Genomic DNA, 24745 nt, shown 5'->3' with positions numbered 1-24745 from the left:
TTAGCCCAGCTGACTCAATAGATTCCTGTGGTGCATTAAAACAAACATATGCCGAGCGTCACTAAGAAACAAGCCTTCCTTTCCTTCTACATGATTTTTTCCCTTGAAAAGAAATGCCTTTCTTTGTTTATGTCTTTATGAATCCTTGTAAATCCACACTGTTAATTCATTCATTGGTGCCACCTTTTTCCTACCCGATGCAACTGTGCTACGCTCGAACGGCAACGTTTGCCCTTAGGAGGTAGGAACTCGCTCCAATCTGGGTATAACTGAACAGCCATGAAGGCTTAAAATAGCAATTCCCAAAGTCTTGTAACGTTATTAGCAGGATGAGCTGGCTCTGTGGTAGGGCTGGGGCGGTGGGACCGGCAGGGCTGGGCAGCGCTGGCCTGGCGAGAGCTGGGAGAGAGGGAGCCGAGCCCGCGGCCGGCTCCCAGCTTAACCCCCACCCGAATCCCGGTGCTTACGGCAGAGCAAAGTACAGACCAGCACCTTCGGGCATTTGCCTAGGTATTTCCATCCGGGCTGAAGGACTGCGAAGTGGGAGCAAACGCCAGACAAAGCTTTCTCCCTCTCTTTTCTCCCCAGTGCGACTTCTGTCCTGGGTTACACGGACGCAAATCTGGAGCGACGGTTCTGAACTGAAATGAATGTCTGAATTCCCCCCATTCCTGAAATGAATTTGGGGGGCTCTCAACTAGCATAGCACTTGGATACAGCAAAACAAGCAGATCTATACTGTTGTTATATTGTGTCAGTGCTTTCCTCTGTATTTTGTGCTCCAGAATTGTCTTTTCTTTGCTGATTTTTCAGCTACATCCGTGGGCCGTACCCTCACAAAGAAATGCTTTGCAGGGAAGTGTAGAATTAAGTGCAGTGCTGGCTGCCTAACACAGACAGAGGGATCAGTCCTATGAGTGGCAGGAACACCTTCTTAAAAATATGCTGACTCTAAATAACGATAGCTTCATGTCAGTATTATTTACTCCTTCAGATAGCATCCTCTTCGTGCAAGCAGCTCTCTTCCGCGCAGCACGGTGGAAGGGCAGGGGGATCGTCGCTCCCGCTTACAGCGTCCTTTGGGATTGCTTCAGGGTGCAAGAAGTAGCCACGAGGGCATGACTTAACAGATTGGTGGCTGACAATACTAACGATCACATCTTGAATTACAGGCTAAAGCGCTGAAAACCCTTTGCCTGTTAAACGTGGTATTATGGGGAGGGGGCAACCGTAGCGGCACCACATACCCGTGTGTGGTGTCCCACACTACAACCGCCGCTGTCAAACCTGGGCCCTCTGCTGTCAGGATGAGTTCTGCCCCACTCAAGAGCTCGGAAGTTCATGCGTAGAAACCTGAGGGACATGTTTCTAAGGCTTTCCAGAAGCAAACAGTAAATTAGTGAGAAAAAGGGGGGAGCTCAGCCGGACGTAGAATTGGTTTCCGATTGTATTTATGTAGCCTTAAGAAAAGTGACGGCCTCTAGAAGTAATGCTGGTGCGAATCAGGCATTTTCATTCTGCAGAACGGATCTCCAGATGGAAAGGCCCTCGAACGACTTGCCAGGGTCCCGATGCATATTACATGTAGCGCAAGCTGTTGGCAAATAACGCTTTTGCACAAACAAATTGCACAGCGTACCTCATGGTCCCCTGTGCGGGCAGGAGCGGGGCACGCGCGGGCGAGCAGCAGCCCAGCACCCTGCTGGGCGCTACGCCGCCATGCTCGTTGCACCCAGCGCTTGCCGAGGACCCCTTGAACCGCGCTCCTTGCGTCAACACCGTGCGTGTGCAACCCTCAGGCAAAGAGGGCCACTGCGCAGGCAGCGTTTGCGTGGCGGAGCGGTGTGTGCAGAACGGACTTTCGCTCTGTCGGAGGATGCTGTTATTGCGCTCACCTAAACTCATCGCCGATTCCGGGCAGCTGCTGTTGTTTAGTCTGGCGTTCCAAAGGACAAAGGCCAATCTGATACTCGCAGACCTTCCTATCACCAAGTGGGACTGCAAATGAGGGTGTAGCATATCAATTAGAAGGAGTAAAGACACTAAGTCTGTTTAATTTTCAAGTATATTTTGCAAAAATGTCTTTTGTGCCCGATTCCATCAAGGGAAAAGCACGTGTACCCTGTGATAATAGAAGAATGTGAATGCAGCTCGTGCAAATGCATCTGTTTTCTAACTTTGCCTTTTTCTGTTTCGTTTTCCTTTTCCTGACCGATTTGAAGACTCTTAAATAAACTCTCCCACTGGAAAATATTAATTTTTATATGCGTCTATTTCCACCTTAATTGAAAGGTTTAGACAAGCATATCTTCGAGGCTGGCATATGTCTGCTTGCTTTACAATCCTTTCATAGTATATGGTAGCATACCTATTGACAAGTGAGCTTTGTGCTAATGACAAGGCAGTGAAAGCGTTACTTTGGGAGGCCGCAGTCAGACAAGACTGAGAGAACTTTTTGCAATGTTATAATACCTTTCTAATTGCAGTTGTTGTAAAAATGACTTCCAGTTAAGGTAATTTCAGTGAGATGGTTGCGTTACGGCGGGTACAATTAGCATTAATTTGAATCCTGGTTGCTAACTGCATTAGAAGAGCTGTGTACTTAAATGGCCTTTAGTCTACCACAAAGGTAAAAACAGCGTGGAGAGTGCATTTGGCTATTATCGTTGGTGTAAGACTCTATGTCTCTGGACAGATGACTCCTTTATACCTGTCACCATATTTTCAGAAGGGTTTAGGAGCGCAGGGGTGTCATTACCCTTAATTAGCAGTAGCGGAGAGCACACTGCTGTGCCCTGGGGTGTCACAAGCCTTAATTAGCAGAGCGGTGAGCCAGTGGCGGGCAACCCTGCAAAGCGAGGAGTCGGATCCACTTGTTGCTCTTGGCATGGAAATGCCAAAGCGCTCCCAGTGCCCGTATTAGACCCCCGCAGTTGATGGGGTGCATACAGCTCTAATTGATTTAGGAGCCTAGGACCACTTTTCCAGGCTTATTTTAGCACATAGGCATTTAAAAGATCTGATTCGTGGTACTAGAGGGATTGAAAAGGTCGCTGACCTCCCGCTGCCGGAGACCTCTACCCTTGTCTGCGAAGCAGCCGAGCAGAGGGTGCTCTGGCATGTCCACCCCTGTGATTCTCAGCCGGTCAGATTCGTACGAACTGGCATGGTTTTCAGTTTTCCATAGTTTTCAGTTATTGATATATATCAGGCTGTAAACTGCCGCTGCTGTGGACTTTGAGTTATTATGCCTAATAGATTTAGCTCAAGGTAACCAGATATACTTTTCTGACAAAAAAGCTCCACCAGCTTTATGATGGTATATGTGCCCAGCTATCTGTTTATGTGAATGCACCAGCACAGGGCAGGTTTGCTGGATCTGCTTTTTATTAGGCCAGCTGGGATTTTGCCTGGAGGAAAGAAAACCAGCTTCCAGTATTTACAAACGTACTGCAGAGGTGCAGCACAAGTCTGTGCGCATCTGAGAAGGAATTCATACTGGCCTAACGTTAAAGTGGTACCAACAAATACTATCTGATCTGGCATAAAATTGTCTAGTATCAAGTGATTGCATCAAAAAGATTTGAGCACAGCTGAACGGGCAGAGTGAGGTTATACAGGCTCAGCACCTTGTGCCACGTGGTCACAATTGCCTTCGTTCTGATCTTGCTAGCACTAATGATAGAGACATCGTACCAGCAAAGCCCAGCCTAGACGTCGCAGCTTAGATGGGGTGAACAAAAACCGAGCGACCGCCTGACCCAGACTTCGGGAAAACAGAGTCTAACGCAAATTTGTTTCCCGTGTACCTGTTGTGTCTCTATTTTTCTAGTCAACCATTCATCACCGTCATCATGGCTTTGATGCAGACCGGGATGCCAAGAAACTGCATAAAGCCTGCAAAGGAGCAGGTAAGAAAGCTCTTGTTTTCTATACAATGGACTATTCAATGTTATAGAGAGCATATGCACAAACTTATGGCAAAGCAACTATTTAAACCATTTTGAGTTAATCTTTATGCTTTCTGCCGCTCACTGACTCGAAGAATGTGCACACACAGGGACAACCGCAGAGATTTATATGATTAAGATAAATGGGAAAGGAAGCCAGCTTCTTCCTCAAAGATCTGAAACATCTACTTTGCTAACTGCTTGGCAGCAAGAGATCAGGATGAACATGGCATTTGCTCACTGATATAGGACCATCAAGCTGTCCCCACTGCTAATGACAGTTGTGGGGTCCAGCTAGCCAGGCTAGATTAAAGTCATGGTTATATGTCCTTTTCCAGGTCTTCAAGGAACAGTCAAAAACATCACCACCTCCATATGCTCCTCAGAGCCCACTGCAGCACCTTCAGCTGAAAGGTTTATAGGGTGCTCCTCAGTCTCGCTCAGGAATTATTAGCCAAAATGTTGGCTCACACCATGTTCTGTGGGAGTTTAAACTAAGCTGACTGACTTTGCACTAATGTGCGTAAGGAATACAGTGCTCCTCAGAGCCATGGAGGTGGCAACGTCCAGCAGAGGAGGAACAGCCAGTCAGCACAAGAGAGCAACAAGTTATTAACCTACTCTAGGCATTTGCAATTAAATACATATTTTAGCATTTTTTCCTGTCTACAGTTGGATCATGCCTTCTGTCTCAGTTCTAAGCAGGAAAAACTGGACAGGATGCCATAAACTTGTCCTGTGCAGATATGATATGCAGTGATGAAAATGAATGAGCTGCTGCCGAACACAACTGCCATTTGCAGTTTTAACACGTCTTTTCGCAGCTCCCTGGAAACCCTCGCAGTGCTAGGTGCTGTGCGGGCAGGGGACCAGAAAGAGGGTCCCTGCTCGTAAGAGCCTGCCAGCAAGGCATGACATGCCATGAAGCACGCTGGTGGATGCCACCAACAGTACAGCGCGAGAGAAGCGATGTCCGTGTCAGCCCACAGGAAGTGCGTGCTTCAGCAGACCTGGCATATGGCTGGATGCATTTGATCTAACATCTAAACCCTTTATATCCTATAGACATTTTGGCGGTGCCTATTGCATACAGGATCATAGGTCCCGATAGACGTTCTTCATTTCACTCCCTATGTTGAAGAAACGAAGTATCAGGCCAGCTGCTGGCCCAGCACTTGGAAGTACTCTGGGACATGCACGTTAATGCAATACCTCCTCTGTTGCACCACGCAGGCACCCAGCTAGGATCTCTGTGGTCTTGCCCCATAGCCGCAAACACTGGCTAACGCCTTTCAGCAGCTTTGTTTAGTGCAAACGTCTGTTTCCATGGCTGAGGGCAGGGAAAGCACAACAACAAGGTCATTGCCTTTAGTAAGCGGCTGCCATACCCTGCAGCAGCTGCAACTCAGAGCTGCCATTTCCTCTCCGCGCCCAGGAACCCCTCCCAGAGGGCTGTCACGTGTTCGATTCCTGCACGGCCTCCCCTCTCACCTCCCTGGGAGCTGAAGCTCGCTGTTGGGCCCCATGCCAGGGCTCCCCAGCAGCTGTACAGCCAGGCGCTGCGCTCCCAGCTAACTCCTGGTTATTTTTGCCAAGTGAAGCAGCATCAACAGAGGGATTCAGGAAGTGGAGGCTGGTTCTTGCTCCTCTCCCTGTCTCCATTCAGCGCAAATCATTCACTTCCTCCAGGCTCAAGATGGGTACATCCCTCTGAGGAAGAAATCCAGCAAAGCGGGCAGGAGACCTGCCTGGATGAGCAAGGAACTCCCGGCAAAACTCCAACAGAAGAAGGAAGTCTACCGAATGTGGAGAAGGGGACAGGCCACTTGGGAGGAATATAGGGACATTGTCAGAGTGTGCAGGGATGCGACAAGGAAGGCTAAGGCCCAGTTGGAATTAAATCTGGCAAGGGATGTCAAGGACAACAAGAAGGGCTTCTTCCAATACATCAGTAGCAAAAGGAAGACTAGGGAAAATGTGGGCCCGCTGCTGAATGGGGGCGGGGGGTGCCCTGGTGACAAAGGATACAGAGAAGGCAGAGTTGCTGAACGCCTTCTTTGCTTCAGTGTTTACTGCTAAGGCCAGCCCTGAGGAATTTCTGACCCTGGGGACAAGACAGAAAGTCTGGAGTAAGGAAGACTCTCCCTTGGTCGAGGAGGATCAGGTTAGAGATCTTTTGTCCAAACTTGACATCCATGAATCCGTGGGCCCTGATGGGATGCATCCACGAGTGCTGAGGGAGCTGGCGGATGTTATCGCCAGGCCACTCTCCATCATCTTGGAAAGGTCCTGGAGATCAGGAGAGGTGCCTGAGGACTGGAAGAAAGCCAATGTCACCCCAGTCTTCCAAGAGGGCAAGGAGGAGGAGCCAGGAAACTCCAGGCCTGTCAGCCTCCCCTCCATCCCTGCAAAGGTGATGGAGCAGCTCATCCCGGAGGTCCTCACTAAGCATGTGGAGGACAAGAAGGTGATCAGGAGTAATCAGCATAGATTCACCAAAGGGAAATCATGCTTGACCAACCTGAGAGCCTTCTCTGCTGGAATGACTGGCTGGACAGATGAGGGCAGAGCAGTGGATGTTGTCTCCCTGGACTTCAGCAAGGCTTTTGACACTGTCTGCCATCACATCCTCATAGGCAAGCTCAGGAAGTGTGGGTTAGACGAGTGGACAGTGAGGTGGCTTGAGAACTGGCTGGATGGCCGAGCTCAGAGGGTTGTGGTAATTGGCACAGGGTCTAGTTAGAAGCCTGTAGCTAGCAGTGTCCCCCAGGGGTGAGTCCTGGGTCCAGTCTTGTTCAGTGGATTCATCAATGACCTGGATGAAGGGACAGAAGTTTGCTGATGATACTAAACTGGGGGGAGTGGCTGACACACCAGAAGGCTGTGCTGCCATTCAGAGGGACCTGGAGAGGCTGGAGAGCTGGGCGGAGAGGAACCTCCTGAAGTTCAACAAAGGCAAGAGCAGGGTCCTGCACCTCGGGAGGAATAATCCCATGCACCAGTACAGGCTGGGGGTTGACCTGCTGGAAAGCAGCTCTGCGGAGAAGGACCTGGGAGTGCTGGTGGACAACAAGTTAAACATGAGGCAGCAAAGTGCCCTTGTGGCCAGGAAGGCCAATGGTATGCTGGGTTGCATTAGGCAGAGTGTTGCCAGCAGGTCGAGGGAGATGATGCTCCCCCTTCTGCTCAGGCCCGGTAAGGCCACATCCCGAGTACCGTGTCCAGTTCTGGGCTCCCCAGTACAAGAGAGACATGGCACTCCTGGAGAGAGTCCAGCGGAGGACCACAAAGATGATGAGGGGAGTGGAGCATCTCTCCTATGAAGAAAGACTGCAAGAGCTGGGCCTGTTCAGCCTGGAGAAGAGAAGACTGAGAGGTGATCTGATCAACGTGTATAAGTATCTGAAGGGGGAGTGTCAAGAGGATGAGGCCAGTCTCTTCTCCGTGGTGCCCAGCAACAGGACAAGAGGCAATGGGCAGAAACTGAACCACAGGAAGTTCCATCTGAACATGAGGAAAAATTTCTTTGCTGTGAGGGTGACAGAGCACTGGAACAGGTTGTCCAGAGAGGCAGTGGAGTCTCCTTTGCTGGAGATATTCAAAACCCGCCCGGACGTGATCCTGGGCAACATGCTCTAGAGGACCCTGCTTGAGCAGGGAGGTTGGACTAGATGATCTCCAGAGGTCCCTTCCAACCTAAACGATCCTGTGATTCTGTGATTCTGTGATTCAAAGCACAACGCGTTTTGTACAGGCCGTGGATTCAGGCTGCAGGCTAATGAGGCTGATTTAAGAGTCACTCATCCCCACCCACCCCTCTCATCTTGTGCCATTCGTTCTGTGCTGATGGCACACGCGCTCCCACACCAGATCAGGAGACGGACCTGTCGGGCAAGCAAGCCTGTAGGAAAAGGTTATTTCTCCAGCAGATTTGCTGTTTTGGGCATGGGAGGCTGGAAGTGCCGTGTGATTCAGGATACGAGAGCCGGAAAGTGCGGAGGGAAGAGGGTGGTGAAGGGGCAGAGACCGCTCAGGCCAGCATCGCCACCAAAACCTGCACGTCAGCCAGCCTGGCGGCCACTGGGCTAGCGGTGAGGGCTGCGTCCCGCCGACAGCGCTTGTGGTCCCACGTTGAGCGCTGCGGGAGCAGCGGGCAGAGCAACGGGGCGTGCAGCTGAGGCCTGACACAGCTCAGTGCTCTTATGGCTCAGGTGGCATGAAAGAGCTTCGCTGGCGTCAGCTTCGGCATCTAGGGTTAAACACAGCCGGATCTGAGGATCTAAATGGTGGAATAAGGCGCTTTGTGTGGCCGAGCGGCGTCCAAGCAACCTTGCAAAGCTAGGTGCGACGGAGCAGGGCACGGGGCTGTGCGTCCGTTCCCGCTGGAGTCAGGGGGCGTTTTCCCATCACCTTCGCTAAGTCAATGTCTCCTGTGGGACGCGGCCCTGGGGCAGGCCAGGGGCTCTCTCCACACCCTGAGTTTAGGAGCAGACAGCGTCTGATCTGCTAAACAGGACAAGGCTCAATGGAGAAGGCTCAATTCCCCCTGATAAAATTTAAGCAGCACGAGATGGTGAACTTCCACTTTATGTTCTCAGCATTATACCCAACTACAGATAAATATATCCTCAGAAGAAGCTTAGATGCTACAAAACCTAAAGTTGGCACCGGTGGATATATGTATATTTATATTCTTTTCTTTGGAGAGGGGGCACTTGATCATATTTTCTTCCTGCTACATTAGGTTTCTGATGAAATTCTCTGTATGCCCAACTTCTTTTTTAGGAACTGACGAAAAAACAGTTATTGAAATCTTGTCAAATCGAACATCGGAGCAGAGGCAACAGATAAAACGGAAGTATAAGGCTGCATTTGGCAAGGTATTTCAAAATAAATGGCCTCTTTGTTTCAAATAGTGTGCTTGTTAGAAATATAGCCTACATTCCCCTACTTTGGAAAATACCGAGGGCTCAGTAGTTTTGAAGAGGGCGTCAGTTGGCTTCTGATTTAGTATTTTCTTTTATCTCATAAAATAATGATTATTAATAATCTTATGCCTCAGAGTCTTCTTCAAAATGGAAACCAGCCTCAACCAGATCAAAGCCAGCAGAGCTAGAAAATAATTCATAAATGAAATCAAAAACATTTCGGCTGTGTTCATCTGCAGCGCAATTACGGGAAACAAGTCTGAAAAAAAGCATAAATGCAATTAATGTAACAGGCGAATTCCCAGTTAGGATCCCTCCAAGACCAGATGCAAATTGAGAGGCACTGTTTGATCTTACACCATTATATCTGTATTGAGTTAAATGGATTTAGCATTGTTTAAATTCCAGTGATGGAGCAGAATGCACATTGCAAAACTGAGAAATCTCTTTGGGCGCTTGGTTTCTGAAGGAGGAAACACTGACTGCCTTGGCGACTTGGCAGATAGGAAAAGTTAAAGCTTCCAATGTGTTATTTAGGTAAACACCCAAATCCTACAGGGCTTATTACTGAATCGGTCTTTTTTATGGTCTGCTTGCACATTAGTCATTAATCAGTGTTACTAAGGCAAGCATCACTGAACCTGAAAGCCTGCTGTCTGTAAACCTTACAACAAGCGTGTGAAGGATTTTGGTTGCATGAATACTACAGAATTAGTTCTTTAAGGAGGATTAATAAAAATATGCATTAGAAATGAGCAGATTCTGTAAAACATCCCGGTTTTGTTAGCCTGTAACAGGTCACAGAAGTTAGGTTCATGATGCGCTCATTTAAACTGCTTCAGCCTTGATGTTAGTCTTCTACTGGAACAGATGAAGCGTTAATTTGCGATCACGTAAGAGGACGCTGGAGAACAATAGTTTTAAAGTTGGGTTTTCTTTTCATTTATGATCTGAACTTGTCAAAGACTTCCTGTACGACAGGAGATGTTAACTGCAGATAGGGCTTAAAATAAATCATTAGAAATAATTCTCAGCATGAATGTTCAGCTGACACATATGCAGTAGCTAATTCTTCTCCAGGGTCTTATTAATTTTTAAATTAAGTAGATCACATCAGAAAGGGTTTTTTTTTTCTTTTCTTTTCTTTTCTTTTCTGGTGGAAAATGCTAATTGCTTGAAAGCAAAGCACTTCAGAGAAATGTTTTGCTTTTCCCAAGAAATCAATTCTAAGAAAAATTAAAAGAGAAATTTAGTAAGTTTGATTCCTTTGTTACAACTTTTTCAGAGCAGGAGATCCTACATTGTGTTTCAAAGCTTCTTCTGTCGAGCTTTTAAAACACTAGCCTGCGTTTCTTCCAACAAGTAATACTTACAACTGCTCCAGTATTGCTGATATCTGGAGGTGAGGGGATCATTTCCGTCAACATAAAACAATGATTTTTAGGGAATTTTATTTGCAAAAACTGTCCGCGTGTTTCACGGGTCTTCATACTTTTTTTGATATTGTTCCCTTTTGGTACGGAAGAAACGTTGAAATCATTAAATTACCTGAAACAAATAAACAAATAAATACATTCTCTAATCGCACTTCAGTTTTGGCAGTAACCCTTCCGGCTGCCTTCGCAGGACTTGGAAGAGGTGCTGAAGGGAGACCTAAGCGGGAATTTCGAAAAGAGCGTGCTGGCCCTGCTGGATCTTCCCTGCGAATACGAGGCCCGAGAGCTTCGCAAAGCGATGAAAGGCGCTGGGACGGACGAGTCGCTGCTGATCGAGATCCTCTGCACGCAAAACAACAAGGTCGGGACAGGCCTGCTTGTTTTTACCCACAACCTTCCTTAGGTGGCGGGGCAAAGCGCGCCTGTGCGGTCGCGAGGGGCCGGGACGAGAGCAATGTCAGCTTGTGCAATAAGTCCGCGTCGGTGGCTGCAGCCCGAAGGCTGCCAGCCAGCCGTACGGGGTGGAAACTCGGCGAGGACTTAGGAGCAATACAATTCAAATTCGCTCCTCGGTCCCGTTTGCCGGACGTACATCTCCCTCGGACAGCACAGAGGCAACGTCCATGGCATGCAGATCCCCCGAGTCTATTGACAGGCAACTGTAGAGCCCTCTGCGCCCCTCCGGCATGGGCCGGGCACGGGAACGCGCGCCTCCTTCACAAGTTCACGCCCAAATGCAAGGAAAACCGGGGAGACGCCTGCACAAGGGGAGCATCGGATCCGGGTGGGAGCGGTGCCGGCGGCCGCCGCCAGCCCGGCCATCGCGGCGGTGGGAACGGGAGCTGCGCGGGCGCCGGAGGGCTCGGGAAACGCCGGCGTGCTGACGACCCGCTGCTGTGTTTGCTCGTTTGCTTATTTGTATTTGTTTTTGTTTTGTTTTTTTTGTTCGTTCGCCTAGCAAATCGTAAGCATAAAGGAGGCGTACAAAAGGCGTAAGTAAGATTTTGTTTCACACACCTTCACTGAACGCTGTCAGCATTGAGAGAGCCCTTACGGACTTCTTTCTCCACAGTCTTTGACAGGGATCTAGAGGCTGACATTAAAAGCGACACTGGTGGGTCCATGAGGAAGATATTAGTCGCTGTGCTAGAGGTAAGGCTGGGGGCGGTCCTGTTATGCACCTACGTGACAGAGACATTTTCTTTTCTCTACCGTGGGCAACGCTAATAAGTATTAGCTGGTAATTACAATAAGTAAGGTAATAGTGAGGTAGATATAACAAGCAAAAGGCTTTCATCAGGGAAAGAGCCTTCCGTGTTTACAGCTTTTTAATATAATTAAAGGGGTTATGTAAAATCATAGGTAATTTTATAAATTCTGGTACCTTGAAGAGGACAGACTGTGGCTTTACTATTATTTATAGCGTGGTAATGGCTGGAATACCCACTCACGGTCAGGGCTGCCTTATGCTGATTTCTGTCTAAAACCAGCAAAACGTGATTTCCATTTCCACTGAGGAATCTGCAACTCAGATAGATAAATACAGAAAAAGTAGTAGGAGCTTGTCCTCGTCTTATTCTTTCATTCGCAAGGGAGAAATATATTTTCAGTAAGAGTGCACTTTAGTTTACATCAGCTTGAAATAAGGACAGAAATTAACTTCTCCATAGGAAGACTGTAAGTGAGAAGAGGAGGAACACGAGCAGGAATCAGTGTGGTGGACAGCCTCAGCAGACAGCCCCGAGGGATGAAAAAATTCAGTAAATACAAGAAACTTTCAGGGCACAACAGTCACATTGCTAAATACACTGCAACTAGATTCCCATTGTGGAAAGCAGTGATATAGCACAGCTCTGTTCAGCCTCTTGGGGAGTATTTTCAGGAGTGACAAATAAAGGGTTTATATGTGGAGAAGTCCTTCATGATTTCGATCGGGAACTACAGTGTTAGTAAACACTCGGGGTGCATAGATTAGTGAGGCAAGTACAGAGGGACATTTTGCTGCTCTCGGGGCCTACCCCGGGCTGTCAAAAGCGACAGCACTTCCAGTATTGGGAATATTTTCTCTGTAGCTGAACGATGGATACGGCAGCTGCTATCCTAAGAAACGTCCCGGTGGGCACCCCACACGGATGGAACTGTAGGATAGACACCCCACCTTGGGTAACGCACAGGTTTCGCCACCAACGTCTGCAAAAGACCGCGATCACCCCACGCAGAGCATTCAATCCCGTAGTGCCAAGGCCCCAACTGCCCAATTAGTAGCCAATTGTCAGCAGATGGCAGCAAAGCTATAACCAAAGGGGTTTTGAGGGCCCTGGGCTGACAAACCTCCCTTCCACTGCAAAGAGCGGCCAGCGCTTGGCGTTTTTTTTTTTTTTTTTTTAACGTAATGTCCTTTTCTGCAGGCAAACCGAGATGAGGACCAAGAGGTCAATGCCGAGCTTGCTGGGCAGGATGCCAGAGAGCTGTATGAAGTAAGTGCAATTGTGGAGAAACCCCCGCCTTGCCTGGTGCTGCAGGGCTCCGCACTGCCTCCGAGGCGGCCGCACACACAGAGCACCGAGGCCGTGGCAGGGGGCACGTGCTGGAGCTTGCAAGCCCCGGGCTCAGGCTGCCTTCCTGTTTCCACCGTGGATAAACAAGTGCTCTGCAAAATAACATGCAATCTTCAAGGCAGGGGAAGGCCGCTGGGGAACGGACGAGCTGGCTTTCAACACGGTCTTAGCAAAGAGAAGCTATCGGCAGCTGAGAGCTACTTTTGAAGCCTATGAAAAGGTGAGTTGTTCTCTTCTGCAGTGTGGGTTGCATACAGCAGGGCCTAACACGTAGTTGGCAGACCCTACAGCTACATGTGGAGCAGGCAATCTTTTATTTTCCATTTTGAAAATTGTTCGGTGCTATAAGTATCTTGGAAAATATTTCTGTAGGACTGGACCCTGATCTTATAGAAGCAGGGCGTAAAAGCTGCGTCTTCTTCCAGTAAATAACTGGTTTCCCTTTGTAGCCCGCACAATATCCAGCCAAATAAACGTCATCATGTCCTTTTCTTTCCACAACTGCACCAAGATGTGTATTCCCACTCCGGCAGGAGGACCAGAAAAAGGACAAGTTCACAACATACTGCCCTGAAGCAGAGCCCTTCCGATCTCTTCCTCTCCTTCTCCCAAGCAGAGCCTGACTAGGTCACTCATCCTGATCCCCCCGCTTCAGAAGAGGTGCTCTCATACATATTTAGCACGTTAACCTACCCCCCTTCCAACTCAACGTCCTCTGCCAGACCCTTGCTGTCCCCACTCCACGTCACGGCATCTCCTCTGAAGACAGGGGGAGACACGGTTGAAGAGCAGTGGTGGCTGCCAAGTGGCCACTACTCCACGGTGGGCCCCTCCGTGTCCGGGGCTTCAATCCTGTTGGGACAGCAGGGAGGTACACAGCTGGCTCAGTCTACGCTCGCCCTGGCTTGCCCCCGAGACCCACACGTGTCTGAGGTTCCCACCTCCACCGTTGCACACCGTTCAGCAGCCCCTCTCCCAGGGTAGAAGCATGTCTCCTGCCACCTCCTCTTTCCCCACCCTGGCCAGACAGCCTGTGTGAGTAGTTTTCTGTGCTGTCCTCTGCCTCTGAGCCTCTCCCAGCCAAGGGAAAGGTAGGCAGTGAGGTCACAACTCTCTGCTAGTTCTCCCCGTGTCACCCACCAGTGACATTTTACTCATATCTAGGCCTGGAGCTCACCTCCACTGAGACCTCTTGCCTTGAAATTGCCTCTGAAAGTCAAAACCATTGGAGACGCAAGGTCCTTCTCCTGGCAGCTAGCTGGAAGCTCAGCGGTAGCATTTATTCTGAGAAGAAGGTCTCCCCTCTAGCCCCTGGCTCACAGCCCCACACTTCCCTAAGATGACTCTAAGATCATCAGAAAATTATAACCCTAGGCACTGAAGATGAAAAAACCTTCAGTCAAGGCCATATTTCAGTGTCAGCATAATAAGGAACCCTTAGTTGGAAATACATTCACAGTTTAATCCAAGCCTTGGTTTGTTGCTGGCAAGAGAACAAAACCAGTCACTAACTGCTATTCCCTCCCTCCGAGCAGCCCATACCCTGGGAGTTCATATTATCCAAGATACCTTGGCTTTTTGATTTCTAAAGCCAAGCAGATCACATTGCCCAAACCGATCCATCCACATCCTGCCTGGCTGTGTTTGAGGGAGAAACGGGCCAAGATTAGAGCCATGCAAACATCAGTCCTTCTCTGCATTTGGAAAGATAAATAGGGACAGATCTAAATGAGCTTGGGTTTTGCGGAGCTCAAGGCCAAACCCTCAGAAGGTATCCCTTGCTGGCTAGTATCTGTGGTCTCCCAGGTCTGAGCTAAAAGTCCATTGCAGCGTTGAGCCATGCAGGACCATCCTGATATGCAAAACAGAGCAAAGTAAAAGGCTTTGGGGTTTTCTTTGATTCACAGAAGTGAGTATAAGCTCTATTCTGAAGTGGCAGTCTGTTTTTCCCCTTCTTCAGCCTGACAATTTATTTCCTACAGAATAATATAGAAACTCAGGAACAACTGCAGTGCTTGTAAACTTTCCCTGGGAGCCCAAAGGCAATAAGTAAGAAACCTTCTTACAGCTGGGAAAGCTCCAAAATTTATCATGTTTATGTGGGAACCATCCAGAGCCTTGGTAGAGTAATCAGAAGGAGCTCAAACAGTTTCTTCTGCCTAAGGGTTACCCAAGAAGAAACTGCAGCTTCTTTGTCATAGAAGCCCCTGGATACAAGTATGACTGATTTAGGTTATTCACCTCTTAACTGTTCTGCTTTACCTGACCTCATAGGGCCTCTACCCTTGGTGCCAGTGGACTTGTGAGCATTTACCCAGAGGAAGACCTCCTTTGCCTTTGAATTACTCCCTTAGAAAGGCTGAAAGGGATCTAAATTGGCCTTTTTCCATTGGATCCAAAATCCGATGTTGGTTTTATGGTAGCAGGATTATGTGTACAGACAGCTGCTCTGATGGCTCCTCTTTGTTGTCCTTGTAGCTGCATGGGAAAGACATAGAAGAAGCCATTAAAAGTGAAACTTCTGGAGATCTGGAGAAGGCCTATCTCACTCTTGGTAAAAGAAATATGTCAATAGCTTTCCTTTCTTGTTCTTATCTCCATCTGATATTAACTTTTAGGGGTCTGATGAGAGCTATTGAGATAGTCTTAAACTAAAGCAAACGTAACTGCCAGGCAAAGAAGACCCAGAGACATACAGGGACCATGACAACAATTCAGCACTGTGGATGACTGTGACCGGTATACAGGCCTATGCCCTGGCTCGGGTTGGTTTACTGCTATAGATTTTATCTGAGTGAGGGAAGAGCATCTGGGATCCCCGTATCTCGCCCCTGCAAGCTGCGGAGTAAGCAGCTCTCCCCAGAGTAGATGGGAAGGAGAAATCCAGGGGGGCAAATCCTGATTCTCATGCATGACATTCTCACTGTGGAGTAACAGTGTATTTGGTGCTAATCATTTCATTGCGTAGCATGTTTTCCCTGTGGAAAAATATATGTTCACATTTAGACTCCAAGCCTCCTCCTAGCATACCGGTAGGGGACCCGTTACAGAATTAAAGCCCTACCTGTTTGTATGTCTGCTTGAGCACAAACCCTGAAGAGTTTTCTTTATTTCTTCTTTATTTATTTCCTTCTCACTGAAAATGTAATACAGAGTGTAAATACGCAAGTATAAGAAAGCCTCTTACTGTTCTTCTGTAGTCAGCTGTGCCAAAGACTGCCAAGGTTACTTTGCTACACTTCTGCATGAGTCGATGAAAGGAGCTGGGACTGATGAAGAGACTTTGATTCGCATCCTTGTGACCAGGGCTGAGGTAGGGTACCCTGCGATCTGCCGTACCTCAAATTGTATTTGGGAGAAGTACAAATTTAAAGGGTTCAGGGTAAGTCCTGGTGGACCGTGTGCTCAGTCAACCCAGTTTCAGATTACTGCAGAGCCACTGACGTCAGTCAGTGGTTACACTCTGCTTTTGTACATAGGCAACCCTAATTTACATATTGCATCTATTTTTGTTTTCAAAAGAACTGAACACAAAAGCATGCAAGCAATTTCAGCTTTACCTGCATCAAATTGGCCCATGGGGAGATCTGGCCCCAGAAAGATCTTCATAAGTAAAATCCTAGTTAAGGTAATCCTGGTTAAGATAAAACAGCAGTTCCCAAATTGAGAATTTCTTATAATCATATGTTGCCAATTCTTTGTGATTCTAGCTGGGAAAAACAGATGGGGGAAGGAAGGGAGGAAGGAAGTAAAATAAAGAGCCAAAGGAGATAACTGTGATTCTAAAAAGAACAGCACTGCACAAGACAGTTCAGATTTTAAACACAGTCTTTAAATCTTCCTTCCCTATAAGCTGTTTAGGTTGTAACCCCAGGGCTGTTTCAGTCTTGACGTAAAGGAGAAGTTGTTCGTAGAGGAGGGGTGAGGAGGTGATCTGTATCTGATCTCAGGGATCTGGAGTATGAAAAACAGAAGTTAGTCACCAGGGTAGTCTCTCTGTTAAGACGTGGTCCGGTCATGATAATACTTAAAAACCCCAGTAATAAAGATCTGAGCTGTGCGTAGGTGCCTTTTCAAAGGAAAACTCTAGACAAGGTATTTCGTTCTCCCCACATAACAACCAGGAAATTACCTGTGGCTAGAAGAACACAACTATCATTTAATCATACTCCTGGAAGTGCTTCTTTCTGTTCTTGCCACCAAAGAGTGGCCTCAGGAGGCCCCAGCGACCTGTGCTAGTTTGTGCAGTACTAAGGCTGTGCCGAGTGCTGGGCAGAGATGCCCACCAGGCCCCCTGGTTCAGCTCTGCACACCACCCGTATCCCTCCTTGCAGCTAGCATCCCATCATCACACCACATCATGCAGCCGTACCTCAAGTCCAAACATTAACCTGAAAGTCCTTCAAGGTTCTGGACCTCCTGCTTTCTCCTCCGCTCCTCCCAGTGAGCACAGTAGACTTTGGATCAGACGGTGGGGGGCTTGGTAGAAGCAGGACATATTATACAAAGCACATCCCACTCTTCTAAAGAGGCTCTCCTTGTCTCCTCAGAGTGACCTGCCAGCAATAAAGGAGAAGTTCCAGCAGAAGTACAACAAGTCATTAGCTGAAGCTGTCCAATCTGATACCTCTGGGGACTTCAGAAAGTTGCTGCTGGCTATTATACGCTAAAAAGCCATCCAGAACAGAGAGGCATGCTGAGCAGCCACCTCTTGATTAGTTTCCAAAGTAGCATCCAAAAAATGTGGCATTAGCAGAAAGAAAAAAATCCAATTTATTTTCTTTCCAGCTGAGAAACATGTTGCCAAGTAATGCTGGACGTGAGGTTTATGTTACGGGTATCTTGCCAAATGTCCTTAAGCAATAAAGATATTTTAAAAAAAACTAAATCTAAATTGACCTCTTTGTGTTTGCGTATGTGGAGGAATCTTTATCTTCTGACATTATGTCTTCTGGGTAGACTTACTGTCTTTCTCCAGTTCAGAAGATTATCCCCATTTTTTCCCTGCTTTTTTATCCCCAATCTGAAGGATGCCATGTCAAGCCGTTACAGGTCCTGCCAAGAGAAAATTGATGTTAATTTCTTCTCAGCCCATTATCACACCTCTTTACCCAAACGGGGAGCTGTGAATTAATTACTTAAGTCAGGCCCTGAGTAAAATCCTGCTATCACCAAGGAAAGTTGTAGTGATTTCTCTGTATATTGCCCCCTTAGCACAGTCAACTCCTAAGTTATCCCACAAAGGAGCTAAGGAATTGCAGTCTCCATCAGCACCGGCTCCTGTGATATGGTGCTGGAGCACAGCTGGGCAAGAAATGGGCCTTCATGAAGTGGAAAATGCTGTTCAGTCAGGAAAATGCTGTTCCCACAGACATAGTCATGTGCCTCAGGACTGTTGTGCAGATTCCATTCTTGGAGATTTCCAGCACTGAACTGGATAACACCCTGAGCAACCTGGTCTGATCTTGTAGCTGACCTTACTTTTATCAAGAGGTTCAAGAGGTTGGGCTAGAAACCTCCTGAGGTCCCATTCAAGCTGAACTACCCTAAGATCCTATAATCATATGACGGATGATGCTGGTTAAAAATAACATGGCAGGGCCTGACAAATAAGAAGGGAGAGAGAGGAGAGTCTGGGTCAAGGAGACGGGCTTAGGAGCTCTTTTCTGTGTTTAGCCCCTTCCTTCTTTTGAGTGTACTACACGGTGAGGAGTAAGGTCTTTCAGACCTACATCCCCCGAAGCGTTTTGGCATCTAATTCCCATTGACAACAGTATCTCTGAAGAACTGGACCTTTTTCTCCCTGCTTGTATCAACGTCACAGCAATAGTATCTGGACACCTAGTTATAGCCTCTAAAGATGGCGCAAGACAAATTGGATAATGGGAAAGATGGAAGGCTTTTCAGAATGATGATCTGTATATCACACAAGTATAACAGTATATTTCATATTTAAGAGGTTGAGTCCCCCTTTGGCAACATTTCTATAAACATAAAAATATCAGAGGCTGAAGCTGAAATGAACCATATGCTTCTGGATTTGACTTTATCAAAGGTGTTTTGATTTTCAGACCTAGAAAGTGTGGAGAAGCGTAGGATCTGCATATCTCCTTGTTGCTGTTTCCGTGGGGATCTTGTAACCAGAGACTGCAGAAAGAGTTACGTGAATAATCTACTCAGGTGTCCAGTGTTCCCAGTGGTATTTTATCCTTCAGAGGTCAGATTGCATGTTCAATCCAAGATAAGCCGGTAGGTACCCATTCTCGAATGATACGGTTTGGATAAAAAGTCAGCTGATGTCTGAAATGCACATGAACCTGATTTAGGCAAAGGACTTGTTTTAAATAATTCAAACAAGAGTGCCCATAGCTATATCCCTGGTTTCTGAGAAACCTCTAGAAGTTCATCACCCCTTGAAACCAACTATGTACTTATTTAATGTGAATGTGAAGTGCCTCACTTTATCGGGCAAATTTATTTTTGCCTGAAGACTGTTTTAATTAACACTAACCAGTCATTCTAACTAAAGAAGGAAGAGTGCAATTGCTTTCATCTTAATCTTTCAGCCTTTGAAAGAGGTTGGCCTGTAACCAGGCCAGAAGCCAGATTTCACATCCACACATCTTGCAGTAAAGGCATCACTGAATTACATGCTATATTTATCTGCCTATATGTCTTCCTGTGCACAGTACCTACAGAGATGGCAGTGAAGCTTGTGAAGTTGCTCTGTCTCTCCAGTGATGTAAGAGTAAAATTTGCCCGTATGCCTCTTTTGCAGGGCAAAAGAGTCAGGGGTTCAAAATTTAAGCTCAGTTTTCAAGTCTATAGAATGAGTCCATTACCTAGCCTACAGAATCAGAACCAAACTCAGATTAAGCCTTAGATCAGAAGCAAGTATCGTACCAATGCGAATGACAGCTGTGGTGATGGTGACCTCTGTGAAATCATGTTTGCTGAGCGACTAAATAGAAAATGAATAACCCGATAGTTACCGAGAAATGAGAGGGAAGGATCACAAAGATATCTGGACTTCAAAAAATAGGAGGAAGACCAGGTACTTGGCAACTAATAGCAGCAGAAGGAAGTTAGCAGATTTTTACGTGAGCAAGAAGCAGTAGTCACAAGTTGCAACAAAGGAAATTCCTAGTGAATGTATAGAAAAAAAATCTGCGCCATGAGAATGGTTCAGCACTGGAGCAGGTTGCCCAGAGAGGTTGTTGAAATGTCTATCTTTCAAAATTGCCAAAACTCAGCAGGACAAGGCCTTGAGCAACCTGATCTAACTTTGCGGTAGCCTTGCTCTGAGCAGGAGGTTGGACGAAGTGAGCTCCCAGGGGCCTTCTCAACATAAATCTTCCAATGACTCCAGAAGAATCGGAGAGTTTGTCAGCAGGAGATCACAGATCTACCTCACTGGAAAAATGAATGATACCTAGCTCCTGGCAGCTTGATGGCTTTGGAATAAGCCTTTGTAGATCTGTTACCTGAAGTAGTATGAAGGGCTTCTTCTTATTGTTACATGAACGTTTCCCAATTCCATATATTCCCAGGGGATTAGGTTTGCCTCTCTACGTCTTCTACACTCCTTGCTTGTTTGGGGAGTTTCATTACCATTGGTGAAGCTGAAAGGTAAACCAGGGAACTAGAGGGTGGGGTCGAAGCACTGCTTTCCCAACACAGCAAGGCAAATAGTGACTCCACACTCTGGCCTGGGCAAGCACAGACAGGACTCGGGGATGCTGCTTCAGTGGGGAGCATCTGGATGTGCCAGAAACCAAGTGCTGTGCCATGGGATGGCTTTACCTTCACTGGCCTGGCCTGACACTGTGTATTGGGTGAGGGCTCCAGGTGTTACCAGCCGAGTAAGGCACGGACACATGCGTTGAGCAGAAGGGTTCCCCGTCGTGCTGTCTCCTGACCCACGCCTGGGTGTTTTTTAGGAGCACTACTCGGCCTGGGCCAAAACTATGCCAAAGACCAAGCTAACAATTTCACCGTGTGGAGCCTTATAAGCCAGTGCTAGGGCCTGTGCTCCGGGCATATTTAGTTTGGTAACGTAGACATATCTCCTCTCGCTCTCTCACTGTGTGTATATTCTTATATACATTTACATGTACATGTAAGTATGTGATACATAAATCTAATAATCCCTATCATCCTTTCTGCTCCCATAATTCTTTCCCCTCTGGCTTACACTAAGCCAAATGGTGTCGTGTACCCCTCTTACCGCAGTGGGGGCCCACAGACTGAGTTTTCCGTGCTGCTAGTACACATGCTGCCAGGCTGCCCAGTGTCCCTGAAACGCTGGCAGCTCTCCCAGCCCGGAGCTAATGGGCTGGAGACATACTCATGGCCAGCTGCCACCGGGGCTTTGCATATCTCACTGCCTGCTCCAGCTCACGGCATGTGATTAACTATGATCCCTTGTCTTTTTTATGATAAAAGATGTCATTTTATATAACAAGGACTGTCAAGCCTGTTTGCTGTTACCTCTTCCAGTTTTAATAAGGCTATAGTAAGGAATAATTTTTCTTGTCCCTTAATCTATTTAGACTGAATTTTGGAGAGGGGATGATTCCTCTCTTGATACTGGGGGACCTGGTAGCCATTAGGGCAGCACACATAATACTGAAAAAGTCCAGGGAAGCCCCTGCCTTGAACACTCCTTTTTCCTTGCTTGTATTCGTTCATTTTCACCTGAATTGTAATAGGATCAGTGCATGTGCTTAAGAAACTGTCTGACATCACCGGTCTTCTTCGTGCACCTGTCTGCTGGCTGATTAGATTACCGTTTTTTTTCCGCTCTGCTGCTTAGCACATGATAATAGAGGTTTCATCATCTCGTTACATTAAAACACAAGAAGAGCTGCTCTGGGTCAGATCAAAGGTTTGGCCATTCACATTCCCAAACTGAGCAATACTAAAGAAACAGCGTAAGTGTACAGCATTACAGAAACGTGGTCGTTCCTTGGTAGGCACTTGAAGTCTCTAGCAAGTGGCCGTTTATGGGTTTCATAACCTAAAGGCTGCAGAGGTCACTGTTTCTAACAGGCACCAGGGACTCCAGCCTCCCACAGGGGCTATGGGAAGTCTGCAGCATTGACTCCCATGCTATGGCCATCGGACTTCACCTGCTGCAACCCTGCAAACAAAGGCACTTTCCCATTTGGGCACTGCATTCAGACCAGGCCATTGTCCATGCAAGATCCCAGTCGCGTGATCCAGTCGCACGTCCGTGCAAGATCCAGTCTGTTTAAGCCTTTGTAAGAACTGCTCGGTGAACAGCACGCTTACCTAGGAAACCTGACTCAAAGATTTGCCCAGGGACACACTTTCTCAGAAAAGTGCCACCATCTCACGGAAGAAACAGCTCTTCCCTCCCTCGCTGGGAGTCATGAGGGAAAATGCACTTAACTCTGAGGCACTAAGAAACTGCAGCATTGGGGGCCATAGAGCTGCCATTCTACATTCATACATCGTGAAAAATTATTTCTCATTTATTTATAAGAGTAATCCTATATAAGCATTCACTGCAGGTTCAGCTGCATGATTAAGTCAAAAAAAATGACTAAAAAATAATTTGCATAACTATGTTGGCAAGCAACTTGCAGATGTGCCCGTTTGGTTGGAGACGTGTCTGAAACCGTGGCCTCGCAGGAAGCGAAGAAGAGCAAGCTGCAAAGCAGGCAGCGGGCTCCTCACTGCTCTGCCATCTCAGCCCTGAATTAGCAGAAACCTGCAAGGAGCTAGTTAATGAGCACATGCCGTCCTCCGGCTAGTGGGAGTTTGCATAACCATGCAAAGCCCTCCAGACTGGGATCTTCCAAGCAACTGTCACATTTATCAGTATCTAAAGCAGTAGAACATCCTATCTACCCTTCCCCGACCCCATAAAGCAGCATCATTACTTAAGTCAGAGAGCATCATTACTTTCTTTAAGGGTTAAAAAAATAATCCGTGGCCACTGCCAAGAAGAGGCCAGAAGAAGTAAACAGACAGAGAAGCGTTAGAGCCAGAACAGAGACATAGAGCTAAATCAATCATTGCAGCACGCCACGACGAGAGCATATACATACAGAGCGCGCGAGAGGGCGGTTTGTTTGGGTAGCTAATGTTCTCTGGACGCAGAGTGAGAACTTCTCCTTTGGGTTTTTAATGCCACTCTAAATATTTATAGTGAGATCCTGGCCAGCTCGTGAGGCAGCGATGGCAGGGCGCGGGGAGGGGATGGCGCGCTTTTCTCTGCTCCCCAACGCAATTGTCTGGGTCATCCTTTTAGTCGGGAAAAGGCTGTACATTGCCATGTTTTCCTAAAGAGTGACTCATCCACAGGAGGCAAGTCCAGTGGCTCCTTCACTTGGCCAACTGTGCCCGCACTGTACAGGAAGGGACGATGCTGTAGCCTCCAAAACGGTGTGCCAGACTGACTCCACTCTGTGTCTAGCACGGGTTTAGGCCTTCAGGGTTTTGTCTAGCTTACAGGCTTTTTAGCATGTTGCTCTGCTGGGCCAAAGCGCCCCTGGGAGAGGCCGTGCATGGCATGGTCTGCACTGCAAAGCTGCTGTTTTTAGAACAGCCTGCCCCAGACTCCGCGGGATTCGGGGTTAGACACGAGTGGTTGTGGGAGGACTGCAAAAGCCCATGCCACCTGGGAGCCGCTATTGGGGCGCAGGGGGTCCCAGCGGTCTCGCTCGTCCACCTTGCTGTGCCCAGATGCAGACGTGACTCACCACGGAGCTTTGGCTTTAAAAACGGCCGAAGGAGCTTTGCTTTAACCTTGTGTTTCCCTGTAGGAGCGATGCATAGAAACAATGTTTTGGATTCGATCCCGTTCTGAATCAAAGGGAGGGATTTCAGGGCGGGCGAGGGGCTCAACCTGGTTACCCAGGCACAGGCAGCCACTGCTGTTTTTCCTGCAAGGTCCAGGGTTTTGGCATGGAGCCGGCACACATGACACAGGACCCGCTGGAGACCCTGGCCCTTCTGCCATGGCAGACAGGGCCCAGCAGGGCTATGAGGAGTCTCCAGCAGCACCAGGGGTGGATTTAGGCTCATCATCGTGGACACCTCCATGTATCGAATGCAGATGCCTGCGTGTAGTCCAGGCAGCCAAGCCCTTAGAGCCAGCGGAGGTTTAATCGGGGGGTGTCCAGCGAGCCATTCACCTGCCCAGATGCAGGTGGGACTTGCTGGTGACCCGAATAACGCTCTGCACTTCCCTTTACTGCCTAGACCTCAGTGAGTGCGCTGGGAGCGTGGACACCTTGTTCACATCTGCAGAGTGGAGGTGTCTCCCCAGGAGCTGAAAGCCACCCCAGGAGCCAAGTACTGAGGTTATTTTCTAGCTCTGACATCAACCTGCTATACCATTTCAGCAAACTGCTTTGCTTTGCCCTCCTGGTAATGCCTAACTCCCCAAGGCACCTGGGAAGTTTCCTGGCTAAGGCTTTCAAAGAAAGCTGAGCTCCTTATGCAAAAGGCCACAAACTCTTGTTTGCTATGCAGAGTATCAAGCAGCATCACAAAGATAAATTGCTTGAAGAGCAAACTTCGGTCTCTGCCCAGCAATTAGCTGGACTCTCCGGTGCCCGCCAGCCGCTCTACCTGAGGCAAGCTCTGCTGACGGCAGGGCGAGTCCTGGGGTAGCAGCGTCTCCCACCTGCAGTTGAGGACCTCAAGGGGCAGATGCTCCCCAGGTGTCTCCTTAGGATGGAGACAGCCTGTCCCACTGGGCCCCCTGGAAGGCCTTCTTTCTCTACAAAAATAAGTAACGGCGCATTACCTAACGCCAGCCGTTTCAGACTGTTTACAGGCTTCTCGAGTTCCCAGGCGCTTTAGGACAGGGTCCTGTTGCTGTTTCCAAACGGCCAGCC

At 47.9% G+C, this 24745-nt stretch overlaps 1 protein-coding gene and 1 long non-coding RNA gene across 6 annotated transcripts in view; one reads left to right on the top strand and one right to left on the bottom strand.

Annotated features, from left to right (window-relative positions):
• ANXA13 (annexin A13) overlaps positions 1-17771 on the top strand; it is a 27990-nt gene extending 10219 nt beyond the window's left edge. The window contains exons 3-12 of one of the 2 annotated variants that reach the window (XM_068933224.1): positions 3833-3911; positions 8736-8830; positions 10505-10675; positions 11273-11306; positions 11387-11466; positions 12723-12791; positions 12991-13092; positions 15351-15426; positions 16073-16185; positions 17423-17771. In XM_068933224.1, the coding sequence (XP_068789325.1) occupies positions 3833-3911; positions 8736-8830; positions 10505-10675; positions 11273-11306; positions 11387-11466; positions 12723-12791; positions 12991-13092; positions 15351-15426; positions 16073-16185; positions 17423-17542 (939 nt within the window). In that variant the 3' untranslated portion in view covers positions 17543-17771. The remainder of the gene's footprint in view (positions 1-3832; positions 3912-8735; positions 8831-10504; positions 10676-11272; positions 11307-11386; positions 11467-12722; positions 12792-12990; positions 13093-15350; positions 15427-16072; positions 16186-17422) is intronic. The other variant, XM_009682643.2, reaches the window with a different exon arrangement.
• LOC104149135 (uncharacterized) lies at positions 8838-24745 on the bottom strand. Of its 4 annotated transcripts, XR_011139318.1 has the most exons (7): positions 24655-24745; positions 17838-17927; positions 16433-17428; positions 15937-16008; positions 15135-15350; positions 10252-10426; positions 8838-9137 (listed from the first exon to the last, which is right to left on the bottom strand). It is a non-coding gene; the product is annotated as an uncharacterized lncRNA (long non-coding RNA). The 4 variants fall into 4 exon arrangements; XR_011139317.1 differs by lacking the exons at positions 8838-9137; positions 10252-10426 and adding an exon at positions 13106-13724; XR_695282.2 differs by lacking the exons at positions 8838-9137; positions 10252-10426 and having other exon boundaries at positions 13106-15350; positions 16433-16826; positions 17245-17428.

Source organism: Struthio camelus, chromosome 2 (assembly GCF_040807025.1).
Source record: "Struthio camelus isolate bStrCam1 chromosome 2, bStrCam1.hap1, whole genome shotgun sequence".
Lineage (NCBI taxonomy): Eukaryota > Metazoa > Chordata > Aves > Struthioniformes > Struthionidae > Struthio > Struthio camelus.
Note: the sequence above shows the minus strand (reverse complement) of the source record. Positions and strands in the feature narration are given on the sequence as shown.